The 15891-nt window shown below is 42.0% G+C and overlaps 2 protein-coding genes across 3 annotated transcripts in view; both read right to left on the bottom strand.

The window, feature by feature from the left end:
• Positions 1–969: 969 nt before the first annotated feature.
• LOC137610198 (probable ATP-dependent RNA helicase DDX5) lies at positions 970–6043 on the bottom strand. Of its 2 annotated transcripts, none has more exons than XM_068337682.1 (13): positions 5883–6043; positions 5086–5257; positions 4875–4971; positions 4666–4799; positions 4496–4561; positions 4262–4403; positions 4010–4170; positions 3726–3898; positions 3528–3638; positions 3372–3433; positions 3217–3276; positions 1866–2087; positions 970–1706 (listed from the first exon to the last, which is right to left on the bottom strand). In XM_068337682.1, the coding sequence occupies exons 1-13, from the start codon at positions 5927–5929 to the stop codon at positions 1303–1305; spliced, it is 1851 nt and encodes a 616-aa protein (XP_068193783.1). In that variant the 5' UTR covers positions 5930–6043; the 3' UTR covers positions 970–1302. The 2 variants fall into 2 exon arrangements, with proteins under 2 accessions (XP_068193783.1, XP_068193784.1); XM_068337683.1 differs by having other exon boundaries at positions 1472–1706; positions 1853–2087.
• A 1333-nt stretch (positions 6044–7376) lies between these two features.
• Positions 7377–15891, bottom strand: part of smurf2 (SMAD specific E3 ubiquitin protein ligase 2) — a 41371-nt gene continuing 32856 nt past the window's right edge. The window contains exons 12-19 of the mRNA XM_068337681.1: positions 14592–14793; positions 13192–13295; positions 12854–12968; positions 12453–12631; positions 11849–12107; positions 11557–11758; positions 9926–10001; positions 7377–9656 (exon numbers count right to left, since the gene is read on the bottom strand). Of these exons, the coding sequence (XP_068193782.1) occupies positions 9557–9656; positions 9926–10001; positions 11557–11758; positions 11849–12107; positions 12453–12631; positions 12854–12968; positions 13192–13295; positions 14592–14793 (1237 nt within the window). The 3' untranslated portion in view covers positions 7377–9556. The remainder of the gene's footprint in view (positions 9657–9925; positions 10002–11556; positions 11759–11848; positions 12108–12452; positions 12632–12853; positions 12969–13191; positions 13296–14591; positions 14794–15891) is intronic.

Below are 15891 nucleotides of genomic sequence, written 5' to 3'. Positions count from 1 at the left end.
TGATGACCAAAAGCATAATCCAAGGAGTAACTGAACATGTGGCTGTCATCACCAGGAATGTCCTATCAGATCTTCACAGGTGTTTGACTTTGAAAGCCCACTTTAAAGATGCTACACTGAATGTTTAAGCAGATGAGCCGTTAAAAAGTTTTTTTCATTTTGAAAATGAAGCAGATTAGATTTGTTATCTGTTCTTCACCCTCATTTCCGTTGGCCTTGAAGTAGGTTTCCCTCTAAAGTTAAGGCTATCATGAACAACACCAGCCACCCCCTACACACCACCTTCTCCCAGCAGAGAAGCACCTTCAGCGGCAGACTGCTGTCACACAGCGCCTCCAGAGAGGCTGAGGTCCTCCTTCGTGCTCCATGCCATCAGGGGGTGCCAATGACTCTCTCAGGAGGAGCGGGGGGGAGGTGGCGAGGTCAGCACGCAGTTGAATGAATTTCATTTAATTTTATACTGTTTATATTTTAATTTATACTGTTTATATTTTAATCTAATTTTATACGGTTTATATTTTAGTAGTTATATTTTTTTAAATTTTATTCTGTCTAATTTTATACCTTTTATATTTTAGTTATAGTTTAGTATACAAGTCCTGTTAGTGCTGCATGTGTCTGTTAGTGTAGTGTATGTCTTCCTGTATGTCCTGTGATGTTTCTTTTTCTCCTGGTGTTTATCCAGTATTTATTTATTATGTAATGCCTGACCAGTGGATATATACAATTTCCTCCGGGATTAATAAAGTATCTATCCATCTACCTTATCTTTAGCAATGTTATCAATTTAAATGATTAAAGCCAATGTATTGTGCAGTTACGCCCCTTCACCAGTAGGTGGAGACAAGACTCCATTTCCCTACACTTTTGATAATTTTTTTTAAAAGCCCTATGGACTCTGATTAAAACCTCATGGGTAGTAGATTCAAATAGGAAATTCCACTTTAGTACAAAATTAAGACAAACAAATCTTTGTTTTCTCCTTTAATTTGAAAGATCATGCAGTGCACTTCCAAGATAGGACATCACTTTCAATGGTACACATGACAAATCAATACATTTGTAATTACCTAGTACAAAACATAACTAAACGTTACCAAGGAATGTAACAAATTAAATATGTAGTAACGCAAAAACAAGTGTGCAACACCACTATTGCTGCACTGCAGATCTCACAAGGTTGGATAGAGGCTTAAATTGTTTGTAACCCTGTCGTGTAAATACAAAAATCTCTGGATTAAATGTGGAACTTAAAAGACAAAAAAAAAAGCAATAAATTACTTCTTTCAAGTGTAGGTGTGTTTACTGAGAGAACTGAGGCATGGTGTAGGGCACCAGTGGCGGAGGATGCTGCTGTGCAGCCTGTGTCTGGGGGAAAGCGAAGCTCGCTCCCGTCTGCGCTCCAGCCTTACTGGGAGCAAACTGGGGGGTCTGGAAGCTGTTCTGGTTGCCGAATGCTCCCGTTTGGCTGTTGAAGTTGGACTGTCCGTTACCGTTGTAGCCATTTCCATTGTAGCCGTTACTGGTGCCGTTACTGACCCCGTAGCTTCCATTCTGTGAATTTGTGCCAAAAGTCTTGTTCTGGCCACCGTCAAACCCTCTACCGTTATCCCTGTCTCTAAAACCACCGAAATCACGCCTGCCAGAGGAATATCTATCTCTACGGCCGTCCCGGTAGTCACCACCTCGACCTCCCCTTGAACGACCTGGAAAGGAGAACAGCAGTTAGAAAACTGTAACAGCCATAATGAGCAAATTCAAAATCTACAAGGATCAACTCTTCTTCTTCTCAGCAAAGGAGAGCAGCAGGGAAGAAATGGCTGCAATTCACAGCACAGATTCTGTGTCTCACCAATTAGATTTACCTCCTCTGTCTTCCGCCATTTGGAGGAGCTTGGGGTTGATCGCCTGGTTGGCCTCGCGAAGGACAGAGATGAGGTCACTGGCCTGCCTCATGTTGTTGGGGGTGAAGAAGGTATAAGCTGTGCCTGTCTTTTGGCTACGAGCCGTTCTGCCAATGCGGTGAATATAGTCCTCTGAGTTGTTGGGGTAGTCATAGTTGATGACAAATTTGACGTCTTCAACATCTGTAAGGTTGCGTTGAAGTGTGGCAGAAAGGAAAGGGAGGACAGCACACAAAACGGTGCGCCAGTGCCATCACAACAACCAGATCAAAAAACAAAAATAAAAAGTTAGTATTGCTATGACGTAGGGGCGGTGAACAAATCCACAAGGCTGCAAAAGATTAGAGTTAAAATAAAAAACAAAACATTTTATTAAACTGTCAAGTGACCCAGGTGTCCCCCAAAGAAGGGACGTCACATGACTGCGTCCTGGTGTACTCAAGCTAACACTAACCAAGGTCCCATAGTCACACTTGAGACGCTCTTTAATTTCTTGCCAGGAAACTGTAGATCTGAACCAATTAGCAGGATGCCCACAAAAAGTACATCCCCCAGCCTCCTTAAGGCAAGACTTCCAGACCCAGTGTTCACTTGACCATAATGTCTCTCGTTGGCAGGTCTCGACATGACTTGGAAACGCAGGCGAGGGAGGAGTGCGAGCTTGGATTTAGTCCAAGTGTGTCCAACTTAGCATGTCCCACTGTCACCAATAGCGCCAGTAGCCATGTCTTTACAGAGGTGAAGGTATGACCGATCTGACAGACTGCTCTTCCGACAGAAGTTTGGGAAACTGCAACGTAAATGTCACCCACACTTTACGAGTCTACGCAATAAAAAGCAGCCCCTACATGACTCGCATGGCTTGCATTGCAGTGCCCAAAAACATACATGCAAGACAAGAGGAGACAGAGCAGCTGAGATTTGAGCCGTCGACAGTTACAGAGCCTGGGTGTGTGAAGCAGTCCAAACCATTGCCAGAGAACAGGAGAGCAAATGGGGGAGGAACTGTGGCCAGCCCTCAACTCTCCCCCGTTTTTTTTTTTAGGCAGGCCAGAGCGTTATGCTGCACCTGGGCCTGGTCACCTCTGTATATCTGCATGACTGGGAGAACCCTGCCTCGCCAGTCAGGACACCTCCAAGAATCCTCCTTCCCCCTCTGGAGACCTGGGCTTGTCATGCCAAGGCCCTGCCACACAGACTGCTCCTTCAGGCCAGGGGAGAAACTCAGAAAGAAGCAGAAGAGTTAAAGAAAGCAAATATACTTTCTTTTTGAAATACAGAGTGTAAAAACAAAGAAAAGCACAATACTGACCTAGACCCCTGGAGGCAACATCTGTGGCAATGAGAATTGGAGCCTTTCCATATTTGAACTCTAATAAATAAAATAAAATCCGAAGATGTTTGTTTAGTAATCAAATTGTTCTGCTTCACAAGTAATGGAATTGACTGGTAATAGAAGCGTCTTACCATTGAGAACCCAGTCTCTTTCCTGCTGGCTTTTATCTCCATGGATTCCCATAGCTGGCCATCTAACAAGAGACAAGGGCTCAGAGTTGATCCACAGAAGTACTTTAAGATTGGCACAACAAACAAATACTTAAAATCTGTAAATTAATGTCTTACCCATCCCTCCTCATCCTCCTGGTGAGGTCATCACAGCGCCTCTTTGTTTCTACAAAGATGATGGTCTTATTCTCTTTCTCACTCATGATTTCCTCAAGCAAACGAATTAGTCTGGGGAAGATAAAAAAAATAAATAAATTACAGACCAAAACTTTGAATATGCAAAGAAAATATGACAACCGAAGATCAGGTACTTACTTGTTCTCTTTCTCTCCATCATTACAGACATCCACAATCTGCAGAATGTTGTGGTTGGCACTGAGCTGCAACGCTCCAATATTGATCTGGACGTACTCCTTTAGGAAGTCCTCCGCCAGCTGACGGACCTCTTTGGGCCACGTGGCGCTCCACATCAGAGTCTGACGGTCAGGCTGCAACAACAGCGATAATTAACTATATATACACAAGTATATGCACAAATGATTTAAATTTTTTTGGCAGTTACTTTCATCATGTGACGAAAAGGACTTAAAAGCACATACTCTGATTTGGTCCACAATCTTGCGAATCTGTGGCTCAAAACCCATGTCCAACATCCTGTCAGCCTCATCCAGCACCAGATAAGTGCATCTGCGAAGGTTTGTCTTTCCTGCCTCGAGGAAGTCGATAAGCCTTCCTGGAGTCGCAATGCAGATCTCCACACCTTCAATGAAGAGCCATACGGAAAAATTATGACCATGTTATATTTAGTTTATTCCCGAGTTTATTAATCCAGAAATCAAGCGCTGCAGTACCTCTTTCCAAGTCACGGATCTGAGGCCCTTTGGGTGCTCCTCCATAGATACAGGTAGATTTGAGGCGAGAAGCTCTGCCGTACTCAGCAGCCACCTGTTGCACCTGCTGTGCCAGCTCACGGGTCGGGGCAAGTACCAGGCACTGGGGGGAGGCGGGGGGTACAATTTACAATCAGAAACTTGAGACATAAATGTATGATAAAATAGATGCAGTACATCATTACAAATACTTACAATGGGACCATCACCACGCTCCAGGAAAGGCTGGTGGTTTATATGCACAATAGCAGGGAGCAAATACTGCAAAACACATAAAATCATTTAAAAATGAGAATGTAATCACATCCTTACTATATCTGTCAGATCTGTCAGCACAACTCTACAATAGAAAAAATATGACTTACAGAAAGTGTTTTGCCAGAGCCAGTCTGGGCAATGCCAACCATGTCCTTGCCACTGAGGGCCAGAGGCCAGCCCTGAGCCTGGATGGGTGTTGGATCAGTCCAGTTCTGTTTGTTGATCACATCCATCACATAAGCTGCAGAAAGGTAAGCCACAGTTAATCAAAGAGAACAAAATGTGTGACAACACTTCCTGTGTTTTCACAACTTACATGGGAAGCTGGCCTCTTCAAACTTCATAATAGGATTTGGGCATTCTCTCCCCTTAAACGTTATGGTTTTGGATCTTCTGTATTGTTCAACCTCTTGCTGCAAGATACAAGTTTTAAAGTTCACTGGCCTTACATAACAGAGACACGTGTATTGTGGGACACGTTTCCAGGAGAGTTGCGTAACATTTTAAGTGTCACGCCGATTACACACCATAGATCTACGGGCAACGTCGGGATGCTGTTGATAGAAGTTCTTTTCAAACTTTGGGAGCTCGTCCAAATTCCAGTGTTTCTTCCGTAATCTCTCACCGGGATTGCCGAACTTTCCTCCTCCACCACCTCCGCCGCGGTTTCCACCGAACCGTGGGGGACCACCGCCATAGCTGCGTTATAAAAATCAACATTCAGTCGTGGTTTCAAGTTAGACAGCCCTCAGTATTGTTGTCAACCATTTAAAGAGGAAAACAATTCATGGCACATCTGATATGTGGCATTCTCTCATATCACGGTTGCTTAGCACCTTCCATCCAGCAGAGGAACAATGGAAAAACTGCCGGCATTTTGTATCCGCATTGATGGTGCCACATGGCGAAAATTCCGACCAGCCAGATGTGCTAGCAACGCGGATTTGTAGTTAAATAGTTGGTCTGTGATGATTTCCACGAGAAATCATCTGATAACGAGGCGTGTGTAGCGTGTTAGCGAAAGTGTTCCGAGTCGTGTTCCGCGTGGCGGTTTAACGGAGCTAGCTTAAAGCTAACGAGGAGCCGCCGTACCGGGACACGAGGCCAAACTAGGCCTCGGGCCAAGTCGACGATCTCCGTTCTCCCGTAAATAAAAACAAATCCGTGGAAATTAATAGGTCCTTGCAGGGGAAATAAAAAGCGAACTCGTTTGGCTAATAATAATACTCCACTAGCCAGACTTATTTTGTGACGTTTTTTTTACCGTTTGAACAATCGTTGACAAAAACTCGGTTAAAATCGGTTTTTAAAAAAAAGTACTTACCCTCTATCTCTGTCTCTGCCGCGGTCTCTGTCGGAATATCCAGGCATCTTGTAAACAAGTTGTATAATTTAAAACAAGATAAATAACCTAATCTGTTGCTTTTCCACCCGTCTAAAAAAGCCCGGCCGGCAGTGGTGGTGCTAAAATGCCGGTAGTGTAAAAATGAGACCCGATATATATGGAAGAGGAAGTCCTTCCGCCCATGTATTCATCCGCTCCTCCGTCGTTTCCACTGTACAGTGTGTCCTGGCCGGTGTCTGTAGTGCTCAACACAACTAACATACAGCGGTTAAACGTTTCATAACAGTGAATATATTCACCAAAAGACTGATTTTAAACCATACGCTATGGGTCTCGAAACAATCTAACAGCTATAACAATAAAATATTTTTTTCTGTCTGCTCTACTTAATCCTCTGAAGACGTTTGCAACCAGAAAAAAAGTTTTCAGACAGAGAACATTTTTGATCACAAGTATTTCATATGTAGAGCAGGGAAAAAAAAAATCAGTACTATTATGATTTTTCAAAATATTTTAAAATGTCAGAATGAGACTGAATTTAATTTTCCAAGAACTGGCGGATGGAACTGGCGGATGGATATGTACCAGACAGAAACTGGTAACACGGTTTGAAGTGTGCATCCGACGTAATGACGGTAAGTGACGTCATCTGGGCCAACCCAAACACGTGACGGGCAGCGGCGCCCCCCCTTGTACAGTATTTTTCCGATAAGACCTCACAGTACATGTGGGATAATTTCACACATATGTTGAATCAATCAGGCAAGTGTATCATTGTAGATCACTATTACCATTAATTTGGATTATTTGAGGGTTTTATATTTCATACTTGTGGAACAAAACTTTATATCATGGACTACACCACAAAACAATTACAGAAGTGTAGCAACAGTTTTCATTTAGGATGAAAATACTAAACAGTATCTTGATAAAATATAATCTATTTTCTCTCCAGTGAGGGAAAAACAATTTTCAATTCACATGCAAATGCTTTTTAGCCCAAAGATGACATTACTTTTCCACCAGTTTGGTAGCAAGAATTCATTAATAAATTCATTTAATTAAAGTAGGTGCTTTACCAAAGGAAAAAGTTAAGTACATCTCAATTTTAAGTAGCCTGACTATAATTCTGTTAATTACATTAATATTAATAATAATAATAATAATAATGATAATGATAAAATACTTTATTTGTCCCCTTTAGGGGAAGTTAGTTTTCCACTCTAGTTAAAGCTTTTCTCTTAGTGACATTTAAAACAACCATTCAAAAATAAAAAAGGACAGGGCATAACTTTGTACAAGGCCTTACATTGTTAGACAAAGGCAAGTTTAATTAGAACTAATTACACACAAAAATAAAATACTCTTACAAAATGATACTGTTAACATACATCTAATTGCATCAGTCAGCTATGAGAGATATAGTCCTGGTAGTGGATCATGCTATCAAAAGACAAACAAAAGCGGGATCTGTCAACTTTGACTTCTTTAATAAAAAGTTAAGTTCTTTAATGAGAGGCAGCTACAGGGCAACGCTGAGCAATGTAGTGTAGGAACAGACAGTAGGGCGATCAGCCTGTGCACTGGACTTAAAGGCAAATGAATATCTGTTACAAGTCCCCACTGAAGACACATAGCGACCTCATTCTGTGTGTGCAATTCCTCTTTTCATTTCAAGAAAATCTACTTAAGTTAAAGATAAATTACAGGTTGCTTGATCCACATATATGAACAAAATCCTATTACTGTACAAAGCACCATCTGAGGACACTTTTCACTTTGCATACACATTAGTCCAAGAATGAAAACAGTTTTTTTTCTTTTTATGTGTATGCAAATGTATAGAACAGTCCACGGTCATATAGATTGCTAGACAGGCAGCATCTTTTAAAAACATTCAAGAATTTCATTTTATTTGTAGAAAACAATCCCCCCTTTCTCTCAAGAAAAACATCACTGATGTGACTGGAGCAGGCCAACAGTCTCATTCAGTTCCCTTTCAACCACAAGCACATATTGACACATGCAACATTTACTGTATGTAAATGGCCTGCTGTGGGCAAAACAATTTAAATGACAAAAACTTTTCAACTCCTTTAACATTCAGAAAATAAAGACAAATTGTCAGAATTAGCATCTTGCAAGTTCTCAATGGACAAGCTACATGTGACATCTCCTGAGAGTGTGGCTAGGTAGAGCTCTTGACTTCTCAGATACGTTTTGCAGCACGTGCACAAATAGTGCATCATGCACTTTACACTGCACTATGTCAATGGGGAAGGTTGTCAATATAAGACAAACATTAATTCTATTTAGCACCACATGGCTAGAAGGTAGTAGAGGTTTTTCTTCCTTTTTCCAACAACAATGTGGAGACAGCACAAAACAGAAATGATGGGCTTTGGACTCATTTGAACAAATTACCATTAAAAAATTAATGGTGGTTTTCATATTAGTGACGTTCATTTAGCCCAGCTACAAATGACAAATATTTTTAAAAAAGGGGCTAAATGGATGTAAACATTAAATCACAAATGTAGAATTTAAAGGGTCCACTTAATATTGGCGAAAATCTATTCTTTCAAAATGATTATGGCACCCGTCTATTTAGGATTTTTTTTTTGCTCTTTAAGACATGCCTCTCCTTGTACATTATGACTGAGGTAATGTCAACAAAAAATGTTCGACCTTTCTTAAGTGAAATTCTGTTTTCACTAACGGTTGTCTATAATTTAAAGAGTAACACCTAACATTAAAAAAAATTAATTTTTTAGGAACAATGAATGGACTAGGGGTTTCTGAAATATAACGGTAATAAATTATATATATTATATAGACTTTTATTGTTTCTTTTTCAATTATCCCTGTTATATAAAAATAACACATTTCAAGCTATTCATTCATGTATTCATTCTCAAGCAACAACTTACTGTTGGAGGTGTGAAATGGGTTTCTGGGAATATGCTAGCTGTGGTGCAGCGACTCAGGAGCAGCGGTCCTGCTGTCGTCTTTGGAGAAGATTGTTAACAGTCAGGCTCTGCTTGGTTCAGTCTCGAGCTCTGCCTCCTCACCTGCACACATCCCATTTTCCAGCCCTGGCATTGCTAATAGTCCCAGTGTGATCACTCCGAGGTACCAACCAGCCTGAGTCATGCACACTCCACCATCCAAATTTAGTGTTTCCAACAGGCTGTGGTAACCATTAATAACCCTGTTCTGTTAGTGTTGTTTCAGAGTGGACTGACCTTGTGTTCTGTTTGGTAAATGGAGCATTGCTACATGGAATAGTCTGTTTTTTAAAAAATGCTATAATAAACTTAAAAAAAGGAAGAGCCAGCAAATTTTGCAGGTTCCACAAGTTAGTAAATAGTCTTGAGTTACTAGCAGCTGAAGAGATTCTTTTCAATGATAATTAAAAAACAAAAAACAAAACAAAAGAGGGCTTCAGATAAACAGTCAGATGACAGGTTCTGGTCTTCTCTGATAACCCTTCCTTATCTTGGCCACATGTCCACAGGAAGTATGGGTGTCCCTGGGTGAAGCAACTGTGGATGACTCCCATCTTTTAGTGACTTTTTTTTTATAAGGGGAGGCTCATCCTGGCCAAACCACGTTGCTTCTGGTTGTTGCTGAGGTCTGCATATGTCACTGACTCACTCCACAGCGAAGCCGCAAGTCTCCTCGATGGCAGTGAGCAACTTGTCGTACAGTTTGTCATAGTGCTCGTAGGGAGGAATGTCGATCCGGTTAAAACTGGGAAAAGAAGACGGGAGAACTTTTTGTTGAAAACACAAAAATTGTGTCAATGATTACACAGCTGCATAAAACCACACCAGAGTAAAGAAAGGGAGCTTTGACAATATTAGCTGCCTAACTACCTCAACTGTAGAGTAAAATGGATGGAAATACGTTATACAGGTGCAAGTACTTCAAGCTGCAATGGGACCTTTCCACTTCATCTCAAAGGCAGGCATGTTATCAAAAGAACCTGACGACAGTTCAGTGCTAACAGGTTTCCTCACCAGGTGTGGGCTTTGGGCAGGTTGTTGGTGCTGGCATCAATCTGGTGGATGGTAAAAAGCCGCGGGCCGGCAGCACCTGTGTAAACGCAGCAAGTTTAGTCGACATGGATCGTCACTCAGCTGCTCTGCATGAGAACGAATTTAAACTCCAGGTCCATAATAAAGATTTAAAGTCTGGTTGCTTAAAGTCAGTCGGTCATTTCTGAGTGTGAAAAGTCAAATCAAGATGAAGACAAACATTCCTAAAACATTAAGTTGGAATTTGAAATACATCGAATTTAAAAGCCTTAACACTTGTATCTCTTCCATAGATAATACTGATGGTACTGCAAGTAAAAAGTTGATGTTTCCGAACAAATAACCACACTTGAAGGCTGCTCTACTACGGCCAATGGTCGACTCTACTCTGACAGAAAAATCTGCAAACTCAAGACCCAGCAAATGTTTGTACTTTATTCATGTTATTATTTTTCCATGGGAACATTTCTGGGTATCCCTCTTGAAGTTGTGGGCTTCAAAATGAGTAGTAGTTTGTATATCTGCACTCTGATTGGGACACATCCAAGAAATTTCACATTGTACGCGCTTCCGCCTGAACATCATGCCAGTGTTTTTTTTTCTGTGATCCTACAGAAAGTCAGACAAAAAACCAGACTGAAAATACAACCTCATAGCAGAGGTCATTTAAACATCAGTGACAGGTGGCTTTCTTTAGGGTATTTACCTTTCAAAATACAATCTGAATTCTGTATATCCAGGTGGTGATGTAAATCACAGCAGTAACTGCAATGCTTTGTTTAAATTTGGTTAACAAGTACCTCATTAGCAAAGTGCAGCCAAATGACAGTTTTGTGGTTGTTTACGGCTTTGGATCCGTTTATTTAATAAAGTCGCTCAGAGCTTTCTTCTCTGATGTTGATATATCATCAACAAAGACCAGTGATCAGGTCATAATGATTATTTGAGTGTTGAAAATCAATTTTGCATTTTCATGTGAAGAAAAGATATGTTGTAGAAGGATGTGGAAGAAGAAAAACAAACTGTTGAAAAATTAAATGATTCCATAAAAAGTCCACAAACAGTACTGTACCATATTTAGATATTAAGACTTTGAAAGCTTCCTTGGGGTCTGAATTTTAGAATCAAAGAAATGACAGATAGTTTAAGTTCAAGCAAGTGTGTTTGTTCCTTTTGAGTGCCTTCAGGCCTTGAAATGATAGTCATGATAGGTGTGTATGGGTGTTGGTCTCTCTGTAGACAACAGTACTCTCCTCAGCAGTGCCTCTGACCAGCCCTGCCTGCCAGGATGGACCCACTGAACCACAGAACTGAGCCCAGACTCAGGGTTCGTTTCAGGCTGAAGAAACCCACAGACACAGGCACAAAGAGAAGCCAATAATCCCAACACTAAAACTCAAATGTGTTGACAGAGACCGTGAATGTGAACATAATAAATTAACCTACCACACCTTTTGTACATGATGGATGTGAAAGTACATTTTGTGCCTTGTGCTCACTTGTTCTCACAAAGACAGTTGTTTTAGAAGTGCTTTCATATGTGGAACACTCCTGCATAACAATTGCAGCATACAGGGGCATCGACACAACAAGACTATCCAGGATGTTGTTACCTTGGAGGGCCTTGAAGCCTTGCAGGGGAACTCTGGAGGAGCCGGTGACAAATTGCAGCAGGCGGGCTCTGCGCTCCTCGTCGAAAGACTCCACAGCTTTCCAGAACCACTTTACAATGTTGCTGTCTGGAGTGCAGTGTTTGAGTCGAGTGTTGGACTTCCAGTCGTTGATGTCAATTTTGCCCAGGCCACAGACAATGAGCTGCAAGTGGAGGAAATGAGGTGGATTTGGCATGGTGATCTGAGGTAAATCAAGCAACGTGATACATGGATGTACGTTCACACAAAGTACCTCTAACTCCTTCTCATCGAAAGCCTTCAGCAGATGTTGAGGGATGACCTCATTGAAGCCCTTCTGCAGAGCCAGGAACTGGGCCTCTATTCCTCGCAGGAAGCGCCAGTTGACGTAGAGCCGCACATATTCCTTCTTTGTGTCCTGGGTGACAGAGATGCTCTTGCCGTTCGGTTTGAGTTCATGCTGGATGATCTCCCCATAGGCATTGTGTTCTACGCAGAAGGTGTGGTCCAGCACACCTGTGATATCATTGTCCCTGAAGAGAGATCAAGGTTTTAATTACTGTGACAGATGCTGCACAAGCAGTATTAGTAAAGACTTTAGAGCTCCTCTTTTGGTTTATTGTGATCAGCAAAGTCAACAAATGTTAAGTTGAAAAGGAAACATGGTTTGAAAATATGAGCTGATGTATTACTGATGTAAGAAGCAGTGAAAAACCCTGAGGGGGTGCTGTTATCCAAAAGAGTTTGTGCACAGCAACGCATCATGTTGTGTGCAAGGTGTGTATTTCATGGCATCCTTTTTAAGGTTTCATTCATATACAAATATAAATCAGGTTATCAACTCATTTTAAAATGTGTTACTGTTGTCTTGTACGTACAGGATCCACACGAGGCTGTTGTGCAGGTCGGGGTCGACCGACTCCATGTCGTCCAGGGTGATGGGTTTACCCAGCAACTGCTTGTAGAAGGGGAGAGTGAAGCCACCGTCTATATAGTGGCCGTGGAACACCGCCATCCCCATGATACGGCCAACAAAGTGAAAGTATGACAAGTGTTCCTGAAGGGAGAAAAACACTTTTGAGTTTCCAAATCATAAGGCAGCTCACGGCAGAACTCAATGGTTTAAAATACAGCAACACTAAAACACTTTTGCACTCATCAAATTAAATTTAAGATCTTTCAAAACTTGAACAATGACTTCTCAAAGTTTTTGTTTTTATTGTACTCTCGTTTAGATATCTGAAATCTTGGTGAGTTATGAGAAACAGTTGTAACTCACAGGGTTGACGGCGGAGTCTGGGTTTATCTGCAGTGTGTAAATGTCGTCACGGGAGTACTGGAACAGGCCGTAGTACGGGTTCAGCATCTCATGTGACAGCAGATAGAGCCACTCCCTGCAGAGAAAACAACACAGATCCACGGGTCAGGAGGTAGACAGGGAGGAAAGACAGAGAAACTCCAAGTTCCTAACATTCTGATGAAAAAATAATTACACCAAAGCTGACAAAACAATGCTCTGTAAGCAACATGCTTCATCTCCTCCACTAGGAAGCAGACTGCTGGCGACTTAACGCAAACAAAGACTGTGGTTTCTTCCACACTCTTGTGACGTCTTACCTGGCCACTCCTCCATAATCGAGCCCCTCTTCTCCTCTGAACTTGACCATTAGCCTTTTCCACAGGTCCTTCGGCCTCATCTTCATCACTTGTCGATACGATTCCTGCAACATGAACACACATCTGGTTGAGGATGATGACTGCATCAGTCAAGCAGCTGCTCACTCTTCTGCTGACGTAGAGCGATTTGCTTCAATTTGTTTTTTAGCAGACTATGGGGAAAAAAAAGAGCTTGATGCCTTTTAGAACGGGGCATGTTAAAAAAGTCAACTGTATGAAAAAAGGCAGACACTGATTTTCAGAGATAGTAAAAGAACAACATTTGCTCCATGATGCCAGTTCTGTAGGATGTGCGATGGATGCAATGCAGCCTCACAGCACTTATTTCCAGTTAGTTCCCTGTGGAGAGGCTGAGACCTCTCTGCCTCGATGTTCATCCCACATGCAGACGGATAATAGTGTTAGAAGCAGGGTTCATTTAAGTGGATTAGGGGCAGTAATAATAAACACAGTCATCAAACACGTTCCAGTGCCCTCCAGATACAATAATAAGGTAGTGTCAGAAGTGAGAATGTCTTATCTACACTGAAGAAGTACACCTTAAGACACGGCTGACGGTTAACACTACACTGTCAAGTTGTAATGTAAGGCCTCAGCTAGTCTGGAGATGTTATGAAGTTCTATGTCAACCTCTAGACGTCCTCTGCCCCCACACAGCCGGCCCTCTTCCCGTCTAACTTACACTGAGATCAGCCAACAAAAATGTCTTCGTTCAGATTAACAGACATGGCCGTTCCAGCACATTCCAGTGCACATTTTATGAGGGTCATGCAGTCTGCTGCAGGTGTTGTAACTCTGATGAAGACCCTGCACCTCCTAGATGCACACAAAGAACCTCCCCAGCTGAGAAGCAGCGCAGTACTTACGAAAACCTTTATCCAGAACAACAGGTCTGCTTTAGATTTTTAACAGACCAGCTTCGCACATCATAGATAACCATGTGTGAGCGAGAAATCAGTCGCAGCCAAACTGTTATGGGCAATGACTTTAATGGGAGTAGACAAAAAGAAGGGGGGGTACAAACCTTCAGAAAATATTTAACATGGCTGGACTGTATCTATAAATAACTGTGAAATTACAAGCAGCTCTCCAGGCATACAGAGAATGGGAGTTTATGCTGTTTTGCTTCTTTTAAGTCGTGCAATGGAGCGAATAAGATGATTTTCATGTTTTCCTCCCATTTTGTTTGCATTTTAATTTCTCTCACACATGCTCTGGCGGGGACGACTGGAATTCCCTCTGAGTTAAGTTATGTATCGTGGGCTTATTTCTCAGTCATTTTCAACGAAGGAATTCGTTAGAACGTGATGGCACAACAGAGTTTTTCTTTCCAACCTCACCTCAAAGATCTCCTCGCGGGACACCTCGATGCGGCAGTGGCCAGCCTGAGGCTGTTGCTGGGACAGCTCTTGGCGAAGGATCTTGAGCTTTTGAACAAGATCTCTCTTGTACTTGGGCACCGTGAGGCACTCGGCCTCTTCAGGGAGCTGACCGGGAGACACCAGAGCCTGCTGGGCCTGATCCTTCAACTGGTTCTGACGACTGGAGAGCAGAAAGCAGGGAGACAGAGAAAGGCAGAAAAGCGAGACAAAGGAGGGAGGAGAAAAAGAGAGGGAGAAATGAGACATAGGGACGACATGAAAGTCCAAAATGAACTAATACCAAATACAATCAAGCTCAATACTCAGAAAAAGTAAGCAAGTCTTCCTATAAAAACAAGAGGAACGCCAAACAACCCAGAATCCAGTTTGTGTGAACAAGTTCTTTCTGTGCCTTTGCTGAGTGTGAGGAGTAAACACACTGAGGTCATCTGGGAAGCACATCTAGTTCAGCAGCTGCCCTGACCCCTCCTGGACAGACCGTCATAGATGGGAGGGGGTGAGGGGGCTTATGGAGGCAAGACATTCTCTCTCCTCAAATTCTATCATTCAAATCCACAAAAATGGTTTGTCCAGTAGGGGGCAACAAAAACAAGCTGTGAACAGTTATGGACACATTCGTACAAGTGACTACAGCAAACATCGAACAGCCTCTAGGAATTTTTCCACTATTTGGTGAAAGTAGAAAAATAATAATCATCTTTCTCATCTCTGATTTTGTTCCTTGCCACCTGTAGGAAGTATCTTTTTTGTTAAATGCTTTATAGACTCACTATGAAATTAAATATAACGCTATTATAGGAAATAAGTAATTCTGGATGCACTGAAATATTTAATATTGACAGATTATAGTCAACAAAATGATAACACATTTCTTTTACCATGAATTCATTGCTTCTGAATTTTCTGATCTCACCTTTGAAGCACAGTAACGATTAAATGTAGAAGTCTTAAGAATTCTCTCAGCTCTTACTATCTGTGCATCTGAACATCATCTGCGGTTAACGATGGCTCAAGAACACAATTTTTGACGATCGCTGTGTTTAGGAAGTTGGCCTCAGAGGGTGGCATAGCAGACAGACAGACAACACTCTCACAGAATCAAAAGAGCCTTTATGAGAGCAGCACTAAAGGATTATTTGCACAATGGCCTTTTGCACTCCAGTGGGGGGTAGCAGGCATGCTTTGCCCTGAGCAGGGTCATAAACACTAGACTCCAGAGGTGAACTCAGAGGGTGGTGGAAGGATGTCTGTCTGGAGC

This window comes from Antennarius striatus, chromosome 16 (assembly GCF_040054535.1).
Source record: "Antennarius striatus isolate MH-2024 chromosome 16, ASM4005453v1, whole genome shotgun sequence".
NCBI lineage: Eukaryota > Metazoa > Chordata > Actinopteri > Lophiiformes > Antennariidae > Antennarius > Antennarius striatus.
The sequence above is the reverse complement of the archived record's forward strand: the minus strand, read 5'-3'. Positions and strand labels throughout refer to the sequence as shown.